This window comes from Haplochromis burtoni, unplaced genomic scaffold (genome assembly GCF_018398535.1).
Source record: "Haplochromis burtoni strain Fernald_Lab_line unplaced genomic scaffold, NCSU_Asbu1 Contig_100, whole genome shotgun sequence".
Lineage (NCBI taxonomy): Eukaryota > Metazoa > Chordata > Actinopteri > Cichliformes > Cichlidae > Haplochromis > Haplochromis burtoni.
In genome coordinates, this window is record NW_024582461.1 from 334,647 (window position 1) to 353,464 (window position 18,818).

The 18,818-nt window shown below is 39.9% G+C and overlaps 1 protein-coding gene across 1 annotated transcript in view; it reads right to left on the reverse strand.

Annotated features, from left to right (window-relative positions):
• Positions 1-18,818, reverse strand: part of ca16b (carbonic anhydrase XVI b) — a 116,161-nt gene that overhangs the window by 81,436 nt on the left and 15,907 nt on the right. Inside the window, exon 2 of the mRNA XM_005927501.3 lies at positions 7,590-7,685. Within this exon, the coding sequence (XP_005927563.1) occupies positions 7,590-7,685 (96 nt within the window). The remainder of the gene's footprint in view (positions 1-7,589; positions 7,686-18,818) is intronic.

Here is an 18,818-nt window from a genome sequence, read left to right on the forward strand (position 1 = left end):
ATCGGCAGCTAGGGTAAATCAAGCTAGCTCGAAAGCAACGTGGTGGTTGCTAACATAAAAGATCAACTTCTCCTTCACGCTTCACGCACAAGCAGCTACCGCGCTCTCACGGGATGCCCTCATGTCGCGAGCTGATTAGGCAGCAGCTGCGGCGTTCTTCGTTCACATTGGGCAAAAGTTAAACTTCTTCCAACTATTCATCACGAGCAGCATCAGTAAATACACGACTCAGCCGAGCAAGAGTTAGGATGGCATCCCGTTTAAAATGCCTGCGTTATAGACGTGTGACTCTTTCCTTTGTTTAGCAAGCAAGGAGAATCAGCGCGGACACTTCAACAGTCTGGAATATGTGAGCGGCCTCTGGGTGAGTGCGCGCAGCAGTTAGGTGACAGATCTGTTTAAAGTGTAATGACTCACTAATGCACATTTTTGCATGGTTAGTACAAACATATTGGATTGTAATATCAGTCATTCTGATTGGAAACTCAAACGAGATCGCGTCTATCTAAAAATATCATTCGACTTTACTTTCATTGGAAATTAAATCTAACTGTAATTTCTAGCTTACATTCAAAATATTTCATCCTTGGGGGGGAAAAAAAGGATCAAACAAATTTTTTTGTGTTAATTCGGAGAGCAAAATGATTCGTTCTACATCATGATTCAAAACAATCAGGGGAAAATCACCTCCATTTATCATGAAAAACTTGTTTCATCACTTGGAGCGTGGTGAGCCGCTTCTTTCATCGGGGAATGAGAGAGAGCAGGAGGGGGAAAAAAGTCATCTTCATCCCTGAAGATTACGTCCTGAAGGCTATGCCCCGTACATTACCCTCTATGCTTACTCATAGAACATCCATATAGCGAGGGACCTTTACTTTAAACTCAAGTGCTTCTTATACACGGAAGTCTACTGGGAGCAATCCTCCTCTCGATTCATTACCTCCAAGAGGCAGAGCTCCTTCTGTTGGGCACCATGACAACATGGCATTGCTCTTTTCCCTCCAGCAGTTGTAAGGGGGTGTCAAAACGCAGGAGAAAAACTGCACTGCCTTCAAAAGCACCGAGCCAATTTAAGGTTACATGAATCACAGGGTTTAACATTTAACCTAACTAAGCAACCGGAGAGGAATAGACACATTTTTGAAACCAACCCAATCACTGGGCTCTAAAAATCAATCCTGCGGCGTGTTGTTTAAACAAATGTGTGTCTTAATAAAGATTTATTTATAGTAAGATCAATTATACAGCGGCAGAGTAATTTGCAATTGACAAGTTTATCTTAAAAGCTAGGCAACAATTTTTTGCTTATTAGCTATGAGGGAATAACGCAATACATCTCAAGAGGTGAAGCCAAAAAATAAAAAAAATTAAGAAACTCAAATCGCTCGCAGTGCCAGAGCAGAGGGTTAATTCAAAACCAAAATAAACAGCCCTGGCAATCAAGAACAGTGAGTTACCTAATCTTGTTCTGTATCCTCTAAAGTACTAATTAAGTTGGATCAACATAGCAGTTGATTGAAAATGACACTTCATTCACTTCATTATGTGAGACATGAGTGGAAAGATTGCTAATGATCATGGGCAACCTCAGTGAAGTGGAATAAAACAGTTAGGCTGAGGGGAAACATAATCCACACATATCAGACAATCCCAGGCTCTTCCAGTTGCTACAACTGCTTGTCGGGGTGGCTTTCATCCAAACACCCATAACCGCTACATGAAAGACAGTAGGAGCTCTATTCATATGAAGCACTGAGCTATTAGTAAGTTATTACTGTGAAAAATTACTGAAATGCAGAGCCCTTAGCTATGTTATTAATTTGCAGAGGTGGACTACTAGATCATCTGAAGGATTATGGTTTCAGCGTGTGCCCTTTACAGCATTTTTAATTTCACCAATTTTGCAGAGTCATTTTTCCCCCAAACCAAAATCATAAGTTCCTACAGTGATCAATGGAAGGACCGTTTAAAAATAAATAAATAAATAAAACAACGACTGCTTCAACAGTCTGAAATGACATGCGAGATAATTCAGCGACTACAGAAAATCTCATAATACAACGGAGGGGGGGGGGAATGACAATTTTCTTTGGGACGCTGATCTATAATTTTCCCCAACATCTAGTGCTGGTATTTCTTCACTGTGTTTTTCTTTTCCGTTTCTCATTCTACACACTGTTACAGGGGATCAGGCGTAATGCTTCTGCAAATGCACGTTAAGGTACTCCAACTGTTGTGCTGTAATTAAACTAGAACAATAAATCCACAAGAGACCAATCAAAAGCAAACTACTGCATATATTGGCCAAAAACATAAAACTTATGATGAAGGAAGCCAAAGAAACTAACAGAGATGATGTGAAAACCTGCAGAGATATAAAAAGGGGAAAAATGATGCATAGCTATGTTCCTGTGGGAGTCTTACAGTGAGTATGATATCATCCCTCTTATGAAAAATGCCTCCATGAACACTACACGAACACCCCCCCTCCCACACACACACACTCACAGCATGCCTTAAATAACTTTTAATCAAATTTCAGGGTGCAGGTTTCGAGGCTACTTTTACTGAGGTTCATAATCCAAGCACACAGGAAGGTGATGTGTCATGTGCTTCACTCCTCAATGCACTAGACTAATATGTACAAAGTAAGGGGTTAGCACCCTCTTATGGAAAATACGAAGCAATAATGAAAATTATTAAAAGCCAACTCACATCACTGTCACGTGTAGCCAGATTTTTTAGAGAAAAACAAAAACTGCGCAAAAATCACTCGTCCTATTGATAACGCAGGCGAGTTTAAAGAAAAAAGATCTGATCATCAAAAATTACATTTTTTTTTTCCATCACTATGTTTTATTTTAGCCTGAGAAACATCATTTCACATTCTTGGAATGCCCTCACTCCTAAAGTAATCACACTAGTGGCACAATGCTCCTCTATAGGTTACGTTCAGTACTCGTGTGTCTCGCTCACAGTGCTAGTCTATCTATGCAGTTGCTTCTAGCTTGAGGCTAGCCCGACTGTGTGCGTTTCTTTTTACACTCACTTGCACAGAGCAAATGCCTTTAATAACCATTTAGCTGCTAAGGCACGCTCCTCTGTCCTCCATTCACAGCCTTAGCCGCTAATTACCTTCCCCAAGTAATGACCATTTCTGTATTCCCTCAGTTCTTTCCTTTTATTTTTTGTACAATCTGCCAGCTGTCTTGACTGGTAGGAACTGGTGGTCTACACGGACCTGAAATGAATGTCCAAAAATCAAATCGTGTCAGCCAGTTGCCTATCTTGATAGTTTTTTTTTTTCCTTATTTGTTTTATTTTATTTTTTGGCCACCATCCCAGCATAGAAAAACCCAGATACCCAATTACCGGCCCTTCTCTTGCCAACCATGAACAAACAGCATATCAAAATGAGACCTTAGCAAGATAGTTATAAAAAGAAGTATGTCAATGGTGCTGCAGGCTGTTTATTAACGATACCTAACATGCTGTCAAAAAACAAAGCCCTAGAATTTAATTGACCAAAGACGCATGCCAACCCAAGCCTGATGTTCTAATTAGAAAATAAGAAGGACCTCAGCATGAATATCAAGATTGTGTCCCACAGGAGTGTGGACTCAGGTGTGGTCAAAAGATGTTCCTGGCAAATAATTTATAAGTCTTTTAAATGGGAGGGGGGATGGCGGGAGAGGGATCAGACTAGCTGCATAGCCTAAAAGTAAGAAATCATTATCATCTCATTTATAACTGATATTAGCCATTTGCAAAGTGCCGTCATCAGTATTCACAGCAGCTGATAAGAGATGGAAGAAACACCTCAGTTATGTTATTGAGTTTTGACATTGTACAGTTTCCATCAGAGGGCAGTCTGCAACAAGTAATCCATAGCACTGAGATTGTTAGTAACGACTCAAACAACTACACATGACAAATGTTACTGAAATCTGTTATTGTGTCTCAACGAAAAAAAGAATATGAGCGATATATCAGCTTTATAAAATCATCAAATATTCACATTTGACTTAAAAATCCTATATCACTCGTGCTCCATGTACAAGGTTAAACAAACTGGCAACACAAACATTTCAGTTTTCATTCAAAAATACTTTAAATGTCACTGTGAGTATAATTTACCCATTACCAGGCATTGCTAGCAGCAGCTAGCACTTGCTTCCCTGCAGGTTAACGTCCGTACAGGAAGAATGTGGTTACGCATCATTTGGGTCAACTGGTGATTTCACTTTAAACCCACGCAGCAGACACTTTTCATTTTCTACATCCAAGTACTGCAGACATGTGTTGATTAGCATGACTAATACATGTTTACATTTGGTCCTGAAGAAAACAAACAAACAATATCATTATTGGAAAAAGCTTAAATGTTCTAAGGCTTTTCAGCTTTTTATTCATGTCTATCACTGAACATTTAACCAGTGTAAAATTGATGTGTGACCCAAAACAAAAAGCAAAAAACGGTTGCTCTCATCAGTATTTTGTCACTTCATTTGCTAAAAGGCAAATTTCAAATTTTGGTCGATGAATGCATGACAGGACAGAAATACCAATGAAGCGCAAGACACAGTTACAGTGTTTTACAAGAGTGGTGGACCATCTAAACTAAATCAATTATTACAACCACTAACATCATTGGAAAAAAGAAACACACACTCTGACCTTTAGGGGAAAAGAGCAGAAGCACCATTTCATGCAGCAAATGCCATATATTTGGAGTGTGGCCATTACTGAAGGTACAAATTAAAGTCATGTCAGGTATTTGTGATGTACCGCCTCACTTAATCCTTGCTACAGGTGATTTTTCACCAGGCTTACTGAGCCTACTGCCATTACACATTGGCACAAACACAAAATACTAAGTGGGCTAGGGCTGTGCCACATCATCTCGTCTATGATAATCCTGATATAAATGTATTGTTGCTATGGCGATGCCATGCATTCATGCCGCCTTGCACGCAACAATGAGACAAGCCCAGGCAAGTCTGACAGCAAGACCTTCTGATGACAATTTCGCACCTATAAAGGAAGCCACTTCAACAACCTCGCACAGAAACGCAGTCGTTTTTAAATTATGCACGAAAATTGTTTCCAGCATTAGTGGGAACAAAGTCGTTTCAGCGCTTGAAGCGGGAAAAAAAAAAAAAAAAAAAAAGGCAGCACACCGTCAAGCACGACCAGGCTATGAAGGAGAAGACACTAGCAGCTGGTGATGTGTGACCCAAAAGTAAACAAATGAGTCAACCAAGCAACACTTGCTGCACTCGCTAGTTGCATTCCATATGACAGGAAGAGCAAACGGTGGATGGAAATTACTGATGTGAAAAGCAAAGCTTTAAGCAGCGAAGCTCGGCCCAAGACAAAACATCACAGGTAGAAAATATTTCTCCGTTTTATTATGTGACAATACTATATAAGAGTTTAGTTTAACAATAAAGTAACTCAAGTGTTAAGTATTCATGTTGTATTTGTACTTAAGATTTCCATGGAAAGCATCATTTAGGCTACTTTTGTGCTTCCATGTGACTTGAGCTGTGTCATTGGATATAATGCTGTGTCACTGCCACCACACTAATGCTGCTGCTGGAACCTCTTTTCACTAGATTCACACTTCAAACTAGGAAGTGTGTCAAAAGATGGAAAATGCCCTGTATTTGCCTACATTTAAAAAAAGCTGCTGCATGTAAGCTGCGAGCAATAAGTCTAATTCTTTATTTCTTTCTTAATCAGAAGTATCACGATATAATTTTGAGGCTATAATGCCCACCGCTAAAGCAGACCAATGCCAAAAACACTGTATATGGCATAATGTTGCATCATTATCTAATTAAAGAACCAAAGTTGTTTATATGATCACAGTTAAAATGTGATCAGGGCTTCCGTTTTTGTAGGCTGCACAGAAAACAATGGCATATCTGAAGTGACCAGAACTCCTAAAACAGGCACCACACACCTTGTGGCGAAAGAGCAATCACGCTTGGATAGTCAAAGCAGGCATTCTTTTCACTGCCTTTACTCGACAACTGGGAGAGACGAGGGTCACAATCAGGAGTGACATGAATACCAAACAAACTTGACTCCAAAGTAGCCACAGTTTGTTTTTGTTTTTTGTGTTTTTATTTGCACAATTTTCTTGCCTAAAACCACAAGAGTCTAGGTTCACAACTGGAGCGCCGAGGACAAAATATTCCATCAGTATATTCATTTTCAGAGCCACGATGCACTCCGCCAGCAGAGGGGCCGAGTTAGTTATTTGCAAGGTGGTGTTTTTGGAACTTGGAACCTGTAAATACGATTTTACCGAGTGCTCCTCCCTTCCTGAGCTCTTCCAGTAAAGTGCCCTCCATCAAATCACATAACCCCTATTTCCCATCGGAGCTGCTTGATGGCCTACAGAGGGCTATGTTTGCGCCGGGGTGTGGACGTGTACAGCTGAATGAGAATGAATGCTTTGAAGGAACAAACTGGATATGCTTATCAATTCACCACCACAAAAACATCTTCTGCTCTGCATACAACTGTGCACACATTTTGCATCCGAGCCCAATAAACAGGAAATTTAAAGACTTTTACCATTACAAGCAGTGCCAAATGTTGCGTGCTATAAAAAGAAAACAAATACCAAGTGCTCAGCAGGTACTCAGATACATTAACTCATGGTCTTGTAAAGTGCTGCTGATGAGTCAAATAATGAGCCATGCCATTATAAATGCATAGAGCCCAGTGCTTTTATACTTTTTTCTCCCCTTACAGCAAATTTAGATACCAGAAAATGGGAAAAATTAAACTCTTAAAGCATTTAAATACAGCTTTAGCTTAGAAGTTGATAAAATATGCTTCTGATAGTTTAAAATATTATACCGTGACATACCATTTTAAATATTTTGATACATTATTTGAGCTCAGCTTCTTTCCTTATTTACAGGTTTATAACTCTAAAAACTTTCCTCCAAGACTACCACCCAAAAAGATGTGATATGCAAATTTATACCAACTGTGAGATTATTTACAAGCATAAGAGTGCACAGAATGAATCATTCATTAAAGTATACATCAGACAGTTCACTGAGGGCTGCTATATCCATCCATCTTCGAAATGTGTTAAGGTAAACAGCTAAGAGATTGCAATACAGAGTAAGCAAGTCTTCTCAAAAACATTTATTTAGATTAAAAGCAAAGCACCAATAACACGGTTAGGAATTAAACAATTACATTTTCATAGTACTGCTGACAGCATCCATCAGTCCTAATCTATACTTTTACAAATGAGATAGTTAACTCATTATTTCCCGTTATGAATCTGAACATAGGCTCGCTCCACAATATGTCACTGCTGTTCACTCCAGAGTGCATTTGTTTAATTGCTCTTATTAAAAGCATACATCACAGGTATGCCATTATATGAATCATAAATGCTTTATTAAACCCATTTTGCTAAAGCGAGGAGGGGGTGGGGGGAAGCTTGATGGCGAAACAGCAGGAAATAAAATGGAAAATGGTGGGTAAGGCAGAAAAGGTAAGCAATTTCCCCTCCTACTTAGGCTCCAGCCAGAGCATAAATGAGAGTTCACCTGAATAGGACCAGTAGGGGTCATCAACTGTCCTCCTCTCCCTCATTACGCCTGTGCCTCCATAATGGTTGCCTCCAGTGTGGTGACCCGACGCGACTGTGGGAGGGAGAGATACAGGTCAGAAAACTCAACAGGGAAAAGAAACATTTCTTTTGCAATGCAAACACATACTATGACAAAGCTCCTGTCCCTGCAGCAATTCAGTCTGGATTTTTACTAGTTCACAAACTACTGAAAGGATTTCACGCATAATCAGCCGAACACAGATAATTGCAATAAAATCTCCTGGTTTTCTATTTGAATACGATTTGATGGATATTAATCAGAAGGCTTGTCAGTCGATGTTAGCTAATCAAAGATATATTCATATCTGCGTATCTTGCATTTTTGTGTGTGTGCAGCAATATTACTAAAATGATAAAAACCACATCGTTTTCTTTTTCCTCACATAAATTGTTGGAGGGACACATAGAGCACAAAGAACACAATTAATAAACCGGCAGAGCAAAGCCAGTATTCCCCCATGCATGAGATTTACTTGGCCACCCAAGAATATTATATGCCACCAAAATATAAGTGGCCTGTCATTTTAGCATTTCTCCATTTTTTTTTTTTGACAGAACTGGAATAATGTGCTCTTATTTGTGCACTAAATTTTCACACTGTCCATCCCTGGCTTTTCTAGTCTTGTGGTCCCCTGTCAGCAGGCTGACCAATCATCGCTGTGGCAGTCCTTGACATAACTCAGCTACCTCGCCAAAGAAGTGTTGCATGCAGACGGACTCCAGCTCCACTGTTTTAGACCACAGCCGGAGAAGGTAGTCCTGTTTCTCTTCTGCTGTGAGCTGGAGGGTCACTAACCAGAACTGGATTAATCCAAGCTCACAGAGGCTCCAGAGCAGAACAAGGACTACCATGGTTAGATGAAGTACATAGTAATGCAGTGGGGACTCTGTACATGCAATAACAACCTCGCTGAAGAGACGCGCGCGCACACACACACACACACACACACACACAATACTGTTTTACTTTGTGTTTTTGCCTGAGATATCTAAAAACCTTTTTTCGATCACTGTTGATACACACATCAGGTCAGACTGCCTTGAATGTGTGTTTCAGAGTGCAGCTACTCTAATCGTTTGAGTTTGGTAATGATCACCATCACCAAGTTTATCCTACAACCCACTCTGGTGCCTCCTACACTCTTGCAGTTAACATTAATCACACCCTTTACAGTAGCAGTTGGTCTAGAAAAGAAACAGTCTAATTAGGCTGGACTGTCATTATGCTAACAACATATGCATGGATCCAACAGTATCACAGCAGCTTTTGAGCTAAGCTCCAGTAATGTTCAGACTGCCACATTGCTAGGAGTGCAGGCAATTGGTCCCATGTCTTTCAGGCCACAACTGTCTTTCACTTGTGGAAAATTACCAGCAAGAAATCAAAAACACTCAAAACACAATGGTACAACAACGTTAGGGGGACAGATTGTTCTTAAGCATATCTGCTCCCTAAAGCATGAAACCCCAAACTACAACAACCAAACTCATTGGGGAAAAGAAATGCTCCAAAACAGATGCAGCCGGAGGGCTAGGGTGGAGGGAAAAAGATTGTCTAGTTGAAGTTATTGTGGGATGAGCACACCTAAAAATAAGAATGTTTTGTGTTGCTTTAAGGATTCAAAACCCGCTGTAGGTTTCAAAAGGTGGAGACGTGGTAATTCTGGTTCGCTGTTGCTTCAAAGATGCAAGAAAGTGGGTGAGCAGATCGTTTCTGTGTAGGAACAGCAGGGCGAACTAAAAACAAAACCAGAGACGACAATCTGCTCGACTGAAAATGGAAGAAGCCACTGTTACTTCTTTCAACATACTTTCTGAATCCACTGAGATTATCCATGTTGTATTAGTTTTTGTACAACTGGTTGGTATGTTGAGTATTGTGTTCTCACCACTTTACATTCAATTGGACACAACAGCCGTTAATATCACTTTTCAAATGCAAAAAAAAAAAAAAAAAATCTATTCATGTGGGTTCAATCATCACTTCATTCTCACACAACACTTACTAAAGAGTAAAAAACAAAACAAAAAACATTTAGCACTTAGATCACAACTTAAAGTGGGCATCATTTGCTCACTTGTACATCCCTAGTCTCGTTTGGTCTGGGATTTTATTTGATTGTTAGGGAGTGATAAAATGACAATGTTTGGATAAAGCTTTTTCTTTTGGATGAAATTATAAATGCTACAAATGGGTAATTTTAGCCTATTCATAGGCTGCTGCTAGGTAACATGATGACATCATAATGTAATAGGGACAGGAACCTTCAGGGGCCTAAGCTGTACCTGAGCGCAAGGTCTGACTGTGTTCACAGATACAATAATAGACCATCAGACAGCATTTGTGTAAGGTTTTTTGTTTTGTTTTGGTTTTTAAGCAGACACTTTTCCCCTCAAACAGTGCTTTGTTGAAGCACCTCTTCAACAATTTTAGTTTCAGCCTCTCTAAGGTCTCTCTCTCATGAAAAACCTGGTGGTGGGGGAGGCTGGGGACAGTGCCACTCTAGCCCCACCCCTGAACCCTGACTAAAGGGTGTTTTTTGACCATAAAGTCCATCTCCCAAGAGCGACTCCCGGTCCCCGCCGGCATGCCTACACCACAGGATCTCTGCGGCTGCATGCAGGAGTGAAGAGAAGCCCAGAGGCAACAGACTCACTTGCCTCAGGGGGCCTGTAGAGCAGCAACAGGAAGGGAGATGAAGAGCAAAAGCCGACAGCCAAATGTCACGTGCCGCTGAAAGCGGCTGGTTGAGAGACCCTGACCGATTTGGAGACAAGGGCGGCTGGAGGTTATCATTAATAATCCTTTCACAGGTTGAACTGCAGAAATCCTATGACTTTTAATTCTTCTGTATGGATCTTGTTGACCAAGTGACTCTCCCCCCAAAAAGTCAACTTGGCTGGAGCTGAACAAAACAGGTTGGGCTTTCAGGGAGCGGCAGAAGTTCACCACTGTAACGAAAAGCACTTGCTTTCCAACACAAGAAATTATCTTGTTATTACAATAATCGTAAATTAAGTGAAAATTCCATGAATCGCTCAGCCGTATAAGAGCTAGTGCAAAGGAAGAACCCAGATATTTCAGCACAGATCTGGATTACACAACTGGCCTTGTTGGCAACTGTGCTCTTTTAGCTGGTCCATGTGTGCCACGCCAGTGAATGCAAAAACGAAAAGCTGGTTATAATAAAGCAAGAAGTCAAAGACAAGAAAACATAGCAACCCACACCCAGTATTTGTTTATTGGTTTAAATAAAAATCAGTCTGAAATGACACAATTTCTGACTGTCCACTACCATTACACTTCAGACAAAGCTCTGGCCTGTGGGCATGGTATGCGATCAAAGCCAATTGTAACATAAGCCATGAGCCACGCAACATGCCAACAGTTAGAATTTTTCTTTTGTTGAGGGGACATTAGCATCAAAAATAAAAAATAATCCACTGTGTCTTCAGTTCCTCAGATGCTGAGAGTGCACTAAGACTCAATTGCATTTGCTACTGAAGCCAACAAAGAACATTTGGCGTGCTCCGCTCGTGGCAGAGACGTTTTAGAGTTAGCAGAAGCGGCTCTGGCAAGTAAATAAAGGGGCAGCCTATAAGGCAGCTGCTAATCCTTTGAGGTTGAGCCAAACTAGCCGCAAGGTGGGCATTATGCAAATGTGTAACATAGTGACTTAGATAGGTCTCAAAAACAAAATAATATGGACACTTTAAAAACTCTGTGCATTCGCTGCCTAGCATTATTTACCAAAAGACTGAGAAACAGATCATATTTGTTTTAATGAATTTTCTCACAAAAATCACAACAAAAATAAAGCTTTAATGTCTCAATTTGCAACACAAATGTGACAGGATTTCCCGGCTCTTACTGTATTAAAAGACGCAACACTGCATCAGGATGTCGTAACAATAGCTATTTAATATCACACTTGTTAGTGTTCTCATGAGGTTAAAGGAAACTTTGAAACAATAGCAGAACTCCCCGGAGTCCTGAAGCCGAACCACATTTAGACAGTGAGTTGTAGTTGGCTTGATCAGCATCGCCGCTCATCGAATGAACACACACACACACACACACACACACCCCTCCAGCCACTTAAGACAACCGGAGCTCTTACTAATAGTTGCATCATTACCGAGGATTAATTAAACTAAGCACAACTTCAAGCCAAATCTTTTCTTGCACTTAAAGCCAGTGCATTACTGTCTCCAAAATTGGTTTCCACTAAGGCGTGAGCTACATACACACCATTTTCCAAATCAAATTCATTGCTTGGAGGGAGGTCACAGAGGCTACATAAGGAAAGGCATAAACAGCTTCTTTGTCTTTGTCAGATGTAGCGATTTACCATGGGGAGTCACGGGTTAATAACAAGTGTGAAACAGAGAGGCAGGGAGTCTGTGAGACTTGGAGCATATTTGAAGGCAGGTTGTGAAACAGGAGGGCTGCACCGTCTTTGATCAGAGAGCATAGGAGACAGCACCATGTCAACAGTTTACACACATCCATGTCAGCCGTCCCCTGTGGGCAAAGGATTAAAGCCACAGCATCTCTGATAGAGCAGAGCAGACAACACAGTCGGTGCTGGGCCTGAAGGAGACTGAGGAGAACCGTGCTGCAATTAAACAACATACTTAAATGCGGAAAGCACATGTGGAACACAGGTAGTCAAATAAGATATTTTATACCATATATTTTTGGCCTGCATCGCCCCACCGTGTGGAATCTCACAAAATAAAGGCTTCCAAACAACTACATAACAACAGTACACTGTGTAGCCTACAGAAACAATTTTTCCCCCCTTTTTCATCGCCCCGAGGGCAGTTAAATCATCTGCACCACCATTAAGCCCTACTATTTGTTCCATAATATCACACTCAACAACAAGCCAAGAACCCCTGAGAGCTCTTGAAAAACAGGAGCCTAACAACAACCACAGGAGCATTTAACTTGCATTAGTCATTGGGGACAGAGATAAAAATTCAATCTCATCACCAGCATTAGTATCAGGTATGTGAAGGATAGTCGGGCTAGCACATCTATGTCACCAAGAGGATTATTTGAGGATGGATTAAGCTATCAAATACATCCTGAGTTGCAATGTCTGTGTAATTTGGATAAACCGTGACAGAGCGCTGGTGTGTTTAATGAGGTAAATTCTATCATCTATGACTGAAATGCACAGCGAAACTATCTCAGTTTATTACTGTAAATTGCTTAATGCAGTCAATTAATAAACTGACAAATTCTCTGCACAGATAGTTTTTGTCCTTTGCCTGTTATCGAGGCAATTACACATTGTATGGAGAACCAAAAGTGCCAAAATAAAATAATAATCTTTTTTTTTAAATCATTAATTTTCTCATATTAATTAAAATATCAGTGCATTAAAAACATGTTGAATTGTTTCACTATTTAATAAATTATTTCATGGTTCCTGTACAACATGAAATAATTTCAACTGTCACTGCAGCTCGTCAGCAGACCCAGAAGACTACATAGCAAGTAAAGGCAGACCATTCCCAGATAATGGTCTGATACAGTGGGTATCCCAGTGGTATAGACAAGTTTGAAATACTACTGTTTGTGTCATCAAATACACTTGGGATCTTTTTTTAAGGTCAGAATTTAGTGGCTTAATCTTTAAATATCTAAGCCTTTATTCAAAAGTGCTGCGTTTTCAAAGGTATCAGGTCTCATCAGCCTAACAGCCAGCTCGCCTCTCAGCTGACCAGGTGGTCAGACCTCATGATACCCACCAAGAAAAGCCTCCTCCTGGCACACTGTTTTCACAACCCAAACACTCACTCAGCTCTCAGTGGAGGGTGAACACGGGATATAATTCACTTCACCGGGGAATTATACTTTCTGTGTCCGTGAGTCCGCTAGGGGCCATTCAGGTGCTGGTGTCATAAATTACATCATTAGACAGTTAGCGCGAGGGTCCGTGTGCCGGCCTGTTTTATGTGATCGCGCAGACTAATCTGCGGATAATTGACTTTACAGTGCAGCAATTATGCGCGATCCTCAGGCGGCACTGTTGCTGCAGATGTCGGACTATAATCGGAATGACTACTCGGCCTTCAGGTCTCCAGCCACAACAGAGTATAATCTAGGCTTTCAGATGACATCTAACAGGTGATGTATGGATTATTGCAGTGTTTTATTTATTCCACAATAATTACATTTGGCCGAGTTAATCATAATGTTTCTCCAGAGTGCTCTCAGTACATTATTTCATTAAGTTCAGATGTGTTATATTTGTTTATAACTGTTTACTTTCAATTAAAAAGTGAGAGTAAACATATTTTAAATACAAGGAGGAAAGAGTATTTTTCACCAGGAGCACAAACATCCGGACCAGGATGTTAACTCTGTGGATATTCTGATGACAAGCCTGCTCCATAAATAATTATATTATCTCTTTTTATTATTTATTCAACTGTATTCTAAACACCAGCTGTCTGTTAAAGGTTTTTCTACTAGAGGTAAAATAAATAAATTGTTCTTTGTTTTTTTCTTCAATGAGCATTGAGTTATGTAAAAAAAAATAAAAAATAAAAATAAAAAAAATGTTTTTAATGAATCTGCTGTTGATTAATCAGAAACACTGAATTTAACATACCAGTGTACTCCAGTCCAGTGTTTGACCTTTCAAAATAATTTCATATTAACCGGCCATTCATAGTTGAGCATTTTGCTAAAAGCTTTACAAAAATGTATATACATTTTAAAAGAACACAGGTAATTAGATCTCTTATGTGCCATTTTCACTGTAAAAATTAGTCAATAGTAAAAGAGGCAGTAAACTATGCAGTGAAGCCAAGCTGATGTTATAAAAAGATGCTGCTGTGTTACTGTGAGCCGTCCTCAAATCTGGACCCCTGACAGTGGTTGTCAAGTAGAAACTAGAAAGTATGCAAATACAAACTCTGTACTTGATATTGAGAAACTTAAATTAACTAAAAAGGCATAGTGTCCACTTGATTCCCCGGCAAAGTCCCCTAACTTTGATAGCTGACCCATGAAATAGATTCATGAAGCAATTAGGGCTGCCACAAACGATTATTTTGATAGTCGACTAGTCACCGATTATTTATGCGATTAGTCGACTAATCAGATCATCATCCACTGGACGTAAAACTACAGCTTATTGCACCAGCAGCATCTGCTCTTATATAACTATCATTAGCTTACAGCTTTAAGCTTTTAAGGTGCTAACTAAAAATAAAGACAAGATGATAGTTTATTCAATTTTAATGAAATTTGCAGATTGTTTCGGTAAAGTTTAATAAACTCCTTGCTATCTAAAATATAACAGGACACCGGAGTATATTCTCCAGCATCTCACACTTCTGATAATCAGCTGTCTGCTTGACGTTTATTCAGCTGTGTAAAAACTATAACTTTAATCTCAGCCAAACCGATTTACTCAGGAACAAATAAAATACTAAAAAAAAAAAAAAAAAAAAAAACCAAACAACAACATTTTTAATTTATCTAAGTGACTCATATATATTTAACCTGAGTCGCGAAAGACGGCGGTGGGTTTGAAAACAATTTGCCGGGAGTCCGGTGTTCTCACGGCGCTAGTGACCTAGCCCCCGGCTAGCTATCGAGCTAGTGGGTAACAGACGTCTCCGAAAACGTCGGAGCGCTTTTGAAAATATGTGGTGTCCTGATAAACTGAGCCGATATTTGAGGTTTACACAGCTACATTCTCGCCTGAAAATATGTTAAACGTTTATTTTGTGACCCAGAAAGAATAATAAGAGTAATATTAAAACTAACTAGCTCCGCCATTGTTGGAAACTAAGCTGGGCCGCGCTATGAATTCTGGGACACAGCTGCTTCTTCTTCTTCGGGGTTTAACGGCAGCTGGCATCCTTGTACATGCAGTGCTGCCATCTTCTGTTTCAGTCCGTTATTACACTCTTAAATCCTGCTACTTATTCCTGCGTCTTTTGCGATCTTACAAAGCTTCAAACGACACGTCGACTATTAAATCAGTCGTCGACGATTTTGATAGTCGACGTAATCGTGACTAGTCGACAAATCGTGGCAGCCCTAGAAGCAATGCAGCACAGCAGGCATAACATATATTTTAAAATATTGGAAATTCTTAATTTATGTAATTATTATTAGTATTACTTTAATTTTTTTTATTAAAAATAAAATATCAATATTTTAACTGGTCAAGGGTTCATTAAGCAATTTAATTTAATTAACAGCATATTTAATTATGAAATTATTTAATTTTGAGACTCTTAGCTATCCATAACAGAAAACCCTGCCAGATGATATTTAAAAACTAAATCCACACAAACCCAAGTCATGCAGTTTCATTTAGTGCTCAAAAAAAAAAAAAAAAAAAAAAGGGGGGGATAATGCTTCAAAATCTAAAAATGGATTTCCAGAAATAGACGACCAGGCCCGTTTTTCATGATGTGTTTTGGTTTCATCTAACGTAAAAATAAAGATCAAATGTACTTGTACTAGTACATGGAGAGCCTTCGGGTAGTCTATCATTTGTTTCGAACCTCAGTGGCAGCGTTTGGCTTTAAAATATAAACCTGTCAATATTCTATATTTTAGCCATTAAAGGCAAAACCCATAAAAAACACCAAACCCTCTAAAGCACGTTAGCATTTCAGGCTTTACCTGCTGAGAACAAACCAATTACACAAAACACCTAAAGTTTTTCAGCAAACTTGAGTCATTAACAGGAGGAAACAGCATATTAGTCCAGAGCTATTTTCAGTCACAGATTTTGTTCGCCAATATTTACTCCAGCAGGACAGTGTATGCGGGTCTGACGTAAAATAAACTGCCCGTGTTCGTGGTAATAATGAGAATAAGTCACGAAACAACAACAGTGTGGCTTATTGATGTATTTTTAATTAGTTTTGACAAATCTATGCTGCAATATTCAACATCATGCTTTGAAAGCTGAGACTATATTTGCTAGTAGGATCAATTTAACACTGGCCTCTCCATGGGATTTCTTGAACATAAGAGAAACAAATTATCAGTCTTCAAGGGCTGCAGCGATTTAAGCACTCTCTTACCAACAACTTAACCTTAAAGGGACAGTTCATAACAAAAATTTAATTTACTTAATTTTCCCTGTTGCCTACGGTGCCATATATCCTGCTAAATCCTTTTACATCGAACAGTTTGGGAGCAGGTTATCAGGTGATGGGAAGAAAACAGCACTAGCTCGGTAGATTGTTTGAGTAACCAGGTCATTATTTCTGGAAAGCGATTGCTGCTGAGTTTTTACTGCTCCGAGCATCACGAGGCATTTAGTTCCTTTATATTCAAGAGAAATAATCTCTGCAGCTGATCTCTCCGAAGCTGGGGAACTTGCATTGTCACAATCTAAATGGATAACTAGCATCACAGGCTAGGGGGGAAAGATATGCATTTTATTATGGGGAGAATTGTTGCTTTAAAAACTGAGAAAGGCTTGTTCCAATCCCTGTAGCATCCCCGATGTTACCCTACCCTAATATGCCTGTTTATTTCAACTTAATTATCAAAGGAAAAACAACTTGGCTCACTTGCACCATTTCATTAACATAGTGTGTGTCTGCCTCACCATTTCACCAGGAGCTTTTTAAAGAAGGAAAGAAAAAGAAAAAGAGAGAGCGATAAGAAAAACACCTTTTGGCAACAATAACATCCCAGAAAAGTGCGCACTTTGAGCAAGGTATTTTGCATCACCGTCATAGCCTCTAATGGATGCGCCGATGTGTTTGAATGAAGTGGATACTGTCCAACGAGTGCGTCAGCACTGATCCATTTTTCATATTCTCCTCCACATTTGTCCTGCTTTAGATTCACACAGCGACATACAGACATTTTGACAGTAGTTGTTGTGGGAGAGGGAAGCTTCACTTCACCCGCCCCCATTTTCTCAGCCATCCCCCTAATTAGAGGGAGAGAGAATGCATATAATTAAATGTACTAATTAGACAAACTACAGCCTAAACAACTTTTACATTATTCTGCCTGAATTCAGACTCACGAGAAGCGAGCTGCGTTTTTACAGGCATCATGAGTGTGTAAAGGCTAGACTCGCGCATGCAAAATCTCTATCTATATAAAAGGGAAATGTGTATTCTGAAGGAGACAGCTGCTGTCAAATGGAAGGACATCTGCTTCACTTTCTGTTTAACGGATATCTTTTCGCCAAACACACGTACATTTCAAATGGCTCTTTTTTTATTTGATATGCCAAGTACCTCAGTCTATCCGCAGCGCACGGTGCATAGTTCCACATCAAGCCACAGTGGTAAAAACAAGGTCGGCAATCTGACTGTGAAGCAGAGAAAAATAAGTGGAGTTTGATCTTGTGAGATCATGTGTTTCTCATTCCTCGGGAAGCGGTCACACCAAGACCTCGGGAACACGAGAACTGCCAAGATCAGCCAAAGATATGGCGCACGGGGAGCCAGGCCTTAGGGCTAAGACATCAAACTCAGAAATAATAAAACAACAAATATAATCCCAATGCAGATATTTAGAGCTACACAGCTAAAAGCAAATGAGCAGCTTCAGCATCAAGGACACCGACATCCTTGGGCAAGAGAAATGTAGTTGTAGTACAGTAAAATTAAGCCCATTAGTCTGGTGCTAAAATTGTTCCGCGACTGAAATTTCCAAAATTTCCCTTGACACCTCTTTTTTTTTTAATGCATATTAGCATATCTGTTAACATGTCCAGATCCATCTAGCTTCGTGTTCATCATGTTAATTGACAGGAAGTGCAGCCGCACATTCAGTACATGGCTGTTTTGTCAATGCCACACAGAGTGCTGAAAGCCTAAAACGCGGCTCCACGCCGAGTTGGAGAGACGGGCAGAGATGGCGAAGAGACAAAAACTCGCAGCTCGCACGAGTATACGAATGCTATCAAAACACACACGACGGTGAGCATTGTGTGCATTATGGACCGCCTCCCAAACAGAAAACATTTTTTGTTTGTGTTTCATTAGGAAACCTGTACAACAAAGCAAGCTGAATAGGAGGAAGGGCAAAGGAGGCCTACTCGACTTTCTCATTATGCCACACTTGCTCTGCAGTCTTGTCTGTAAACTTCTCGGGCGAAAACTGGGTAAGGCCATCTCATTATAATCAAATCCAAACGTGTCACCC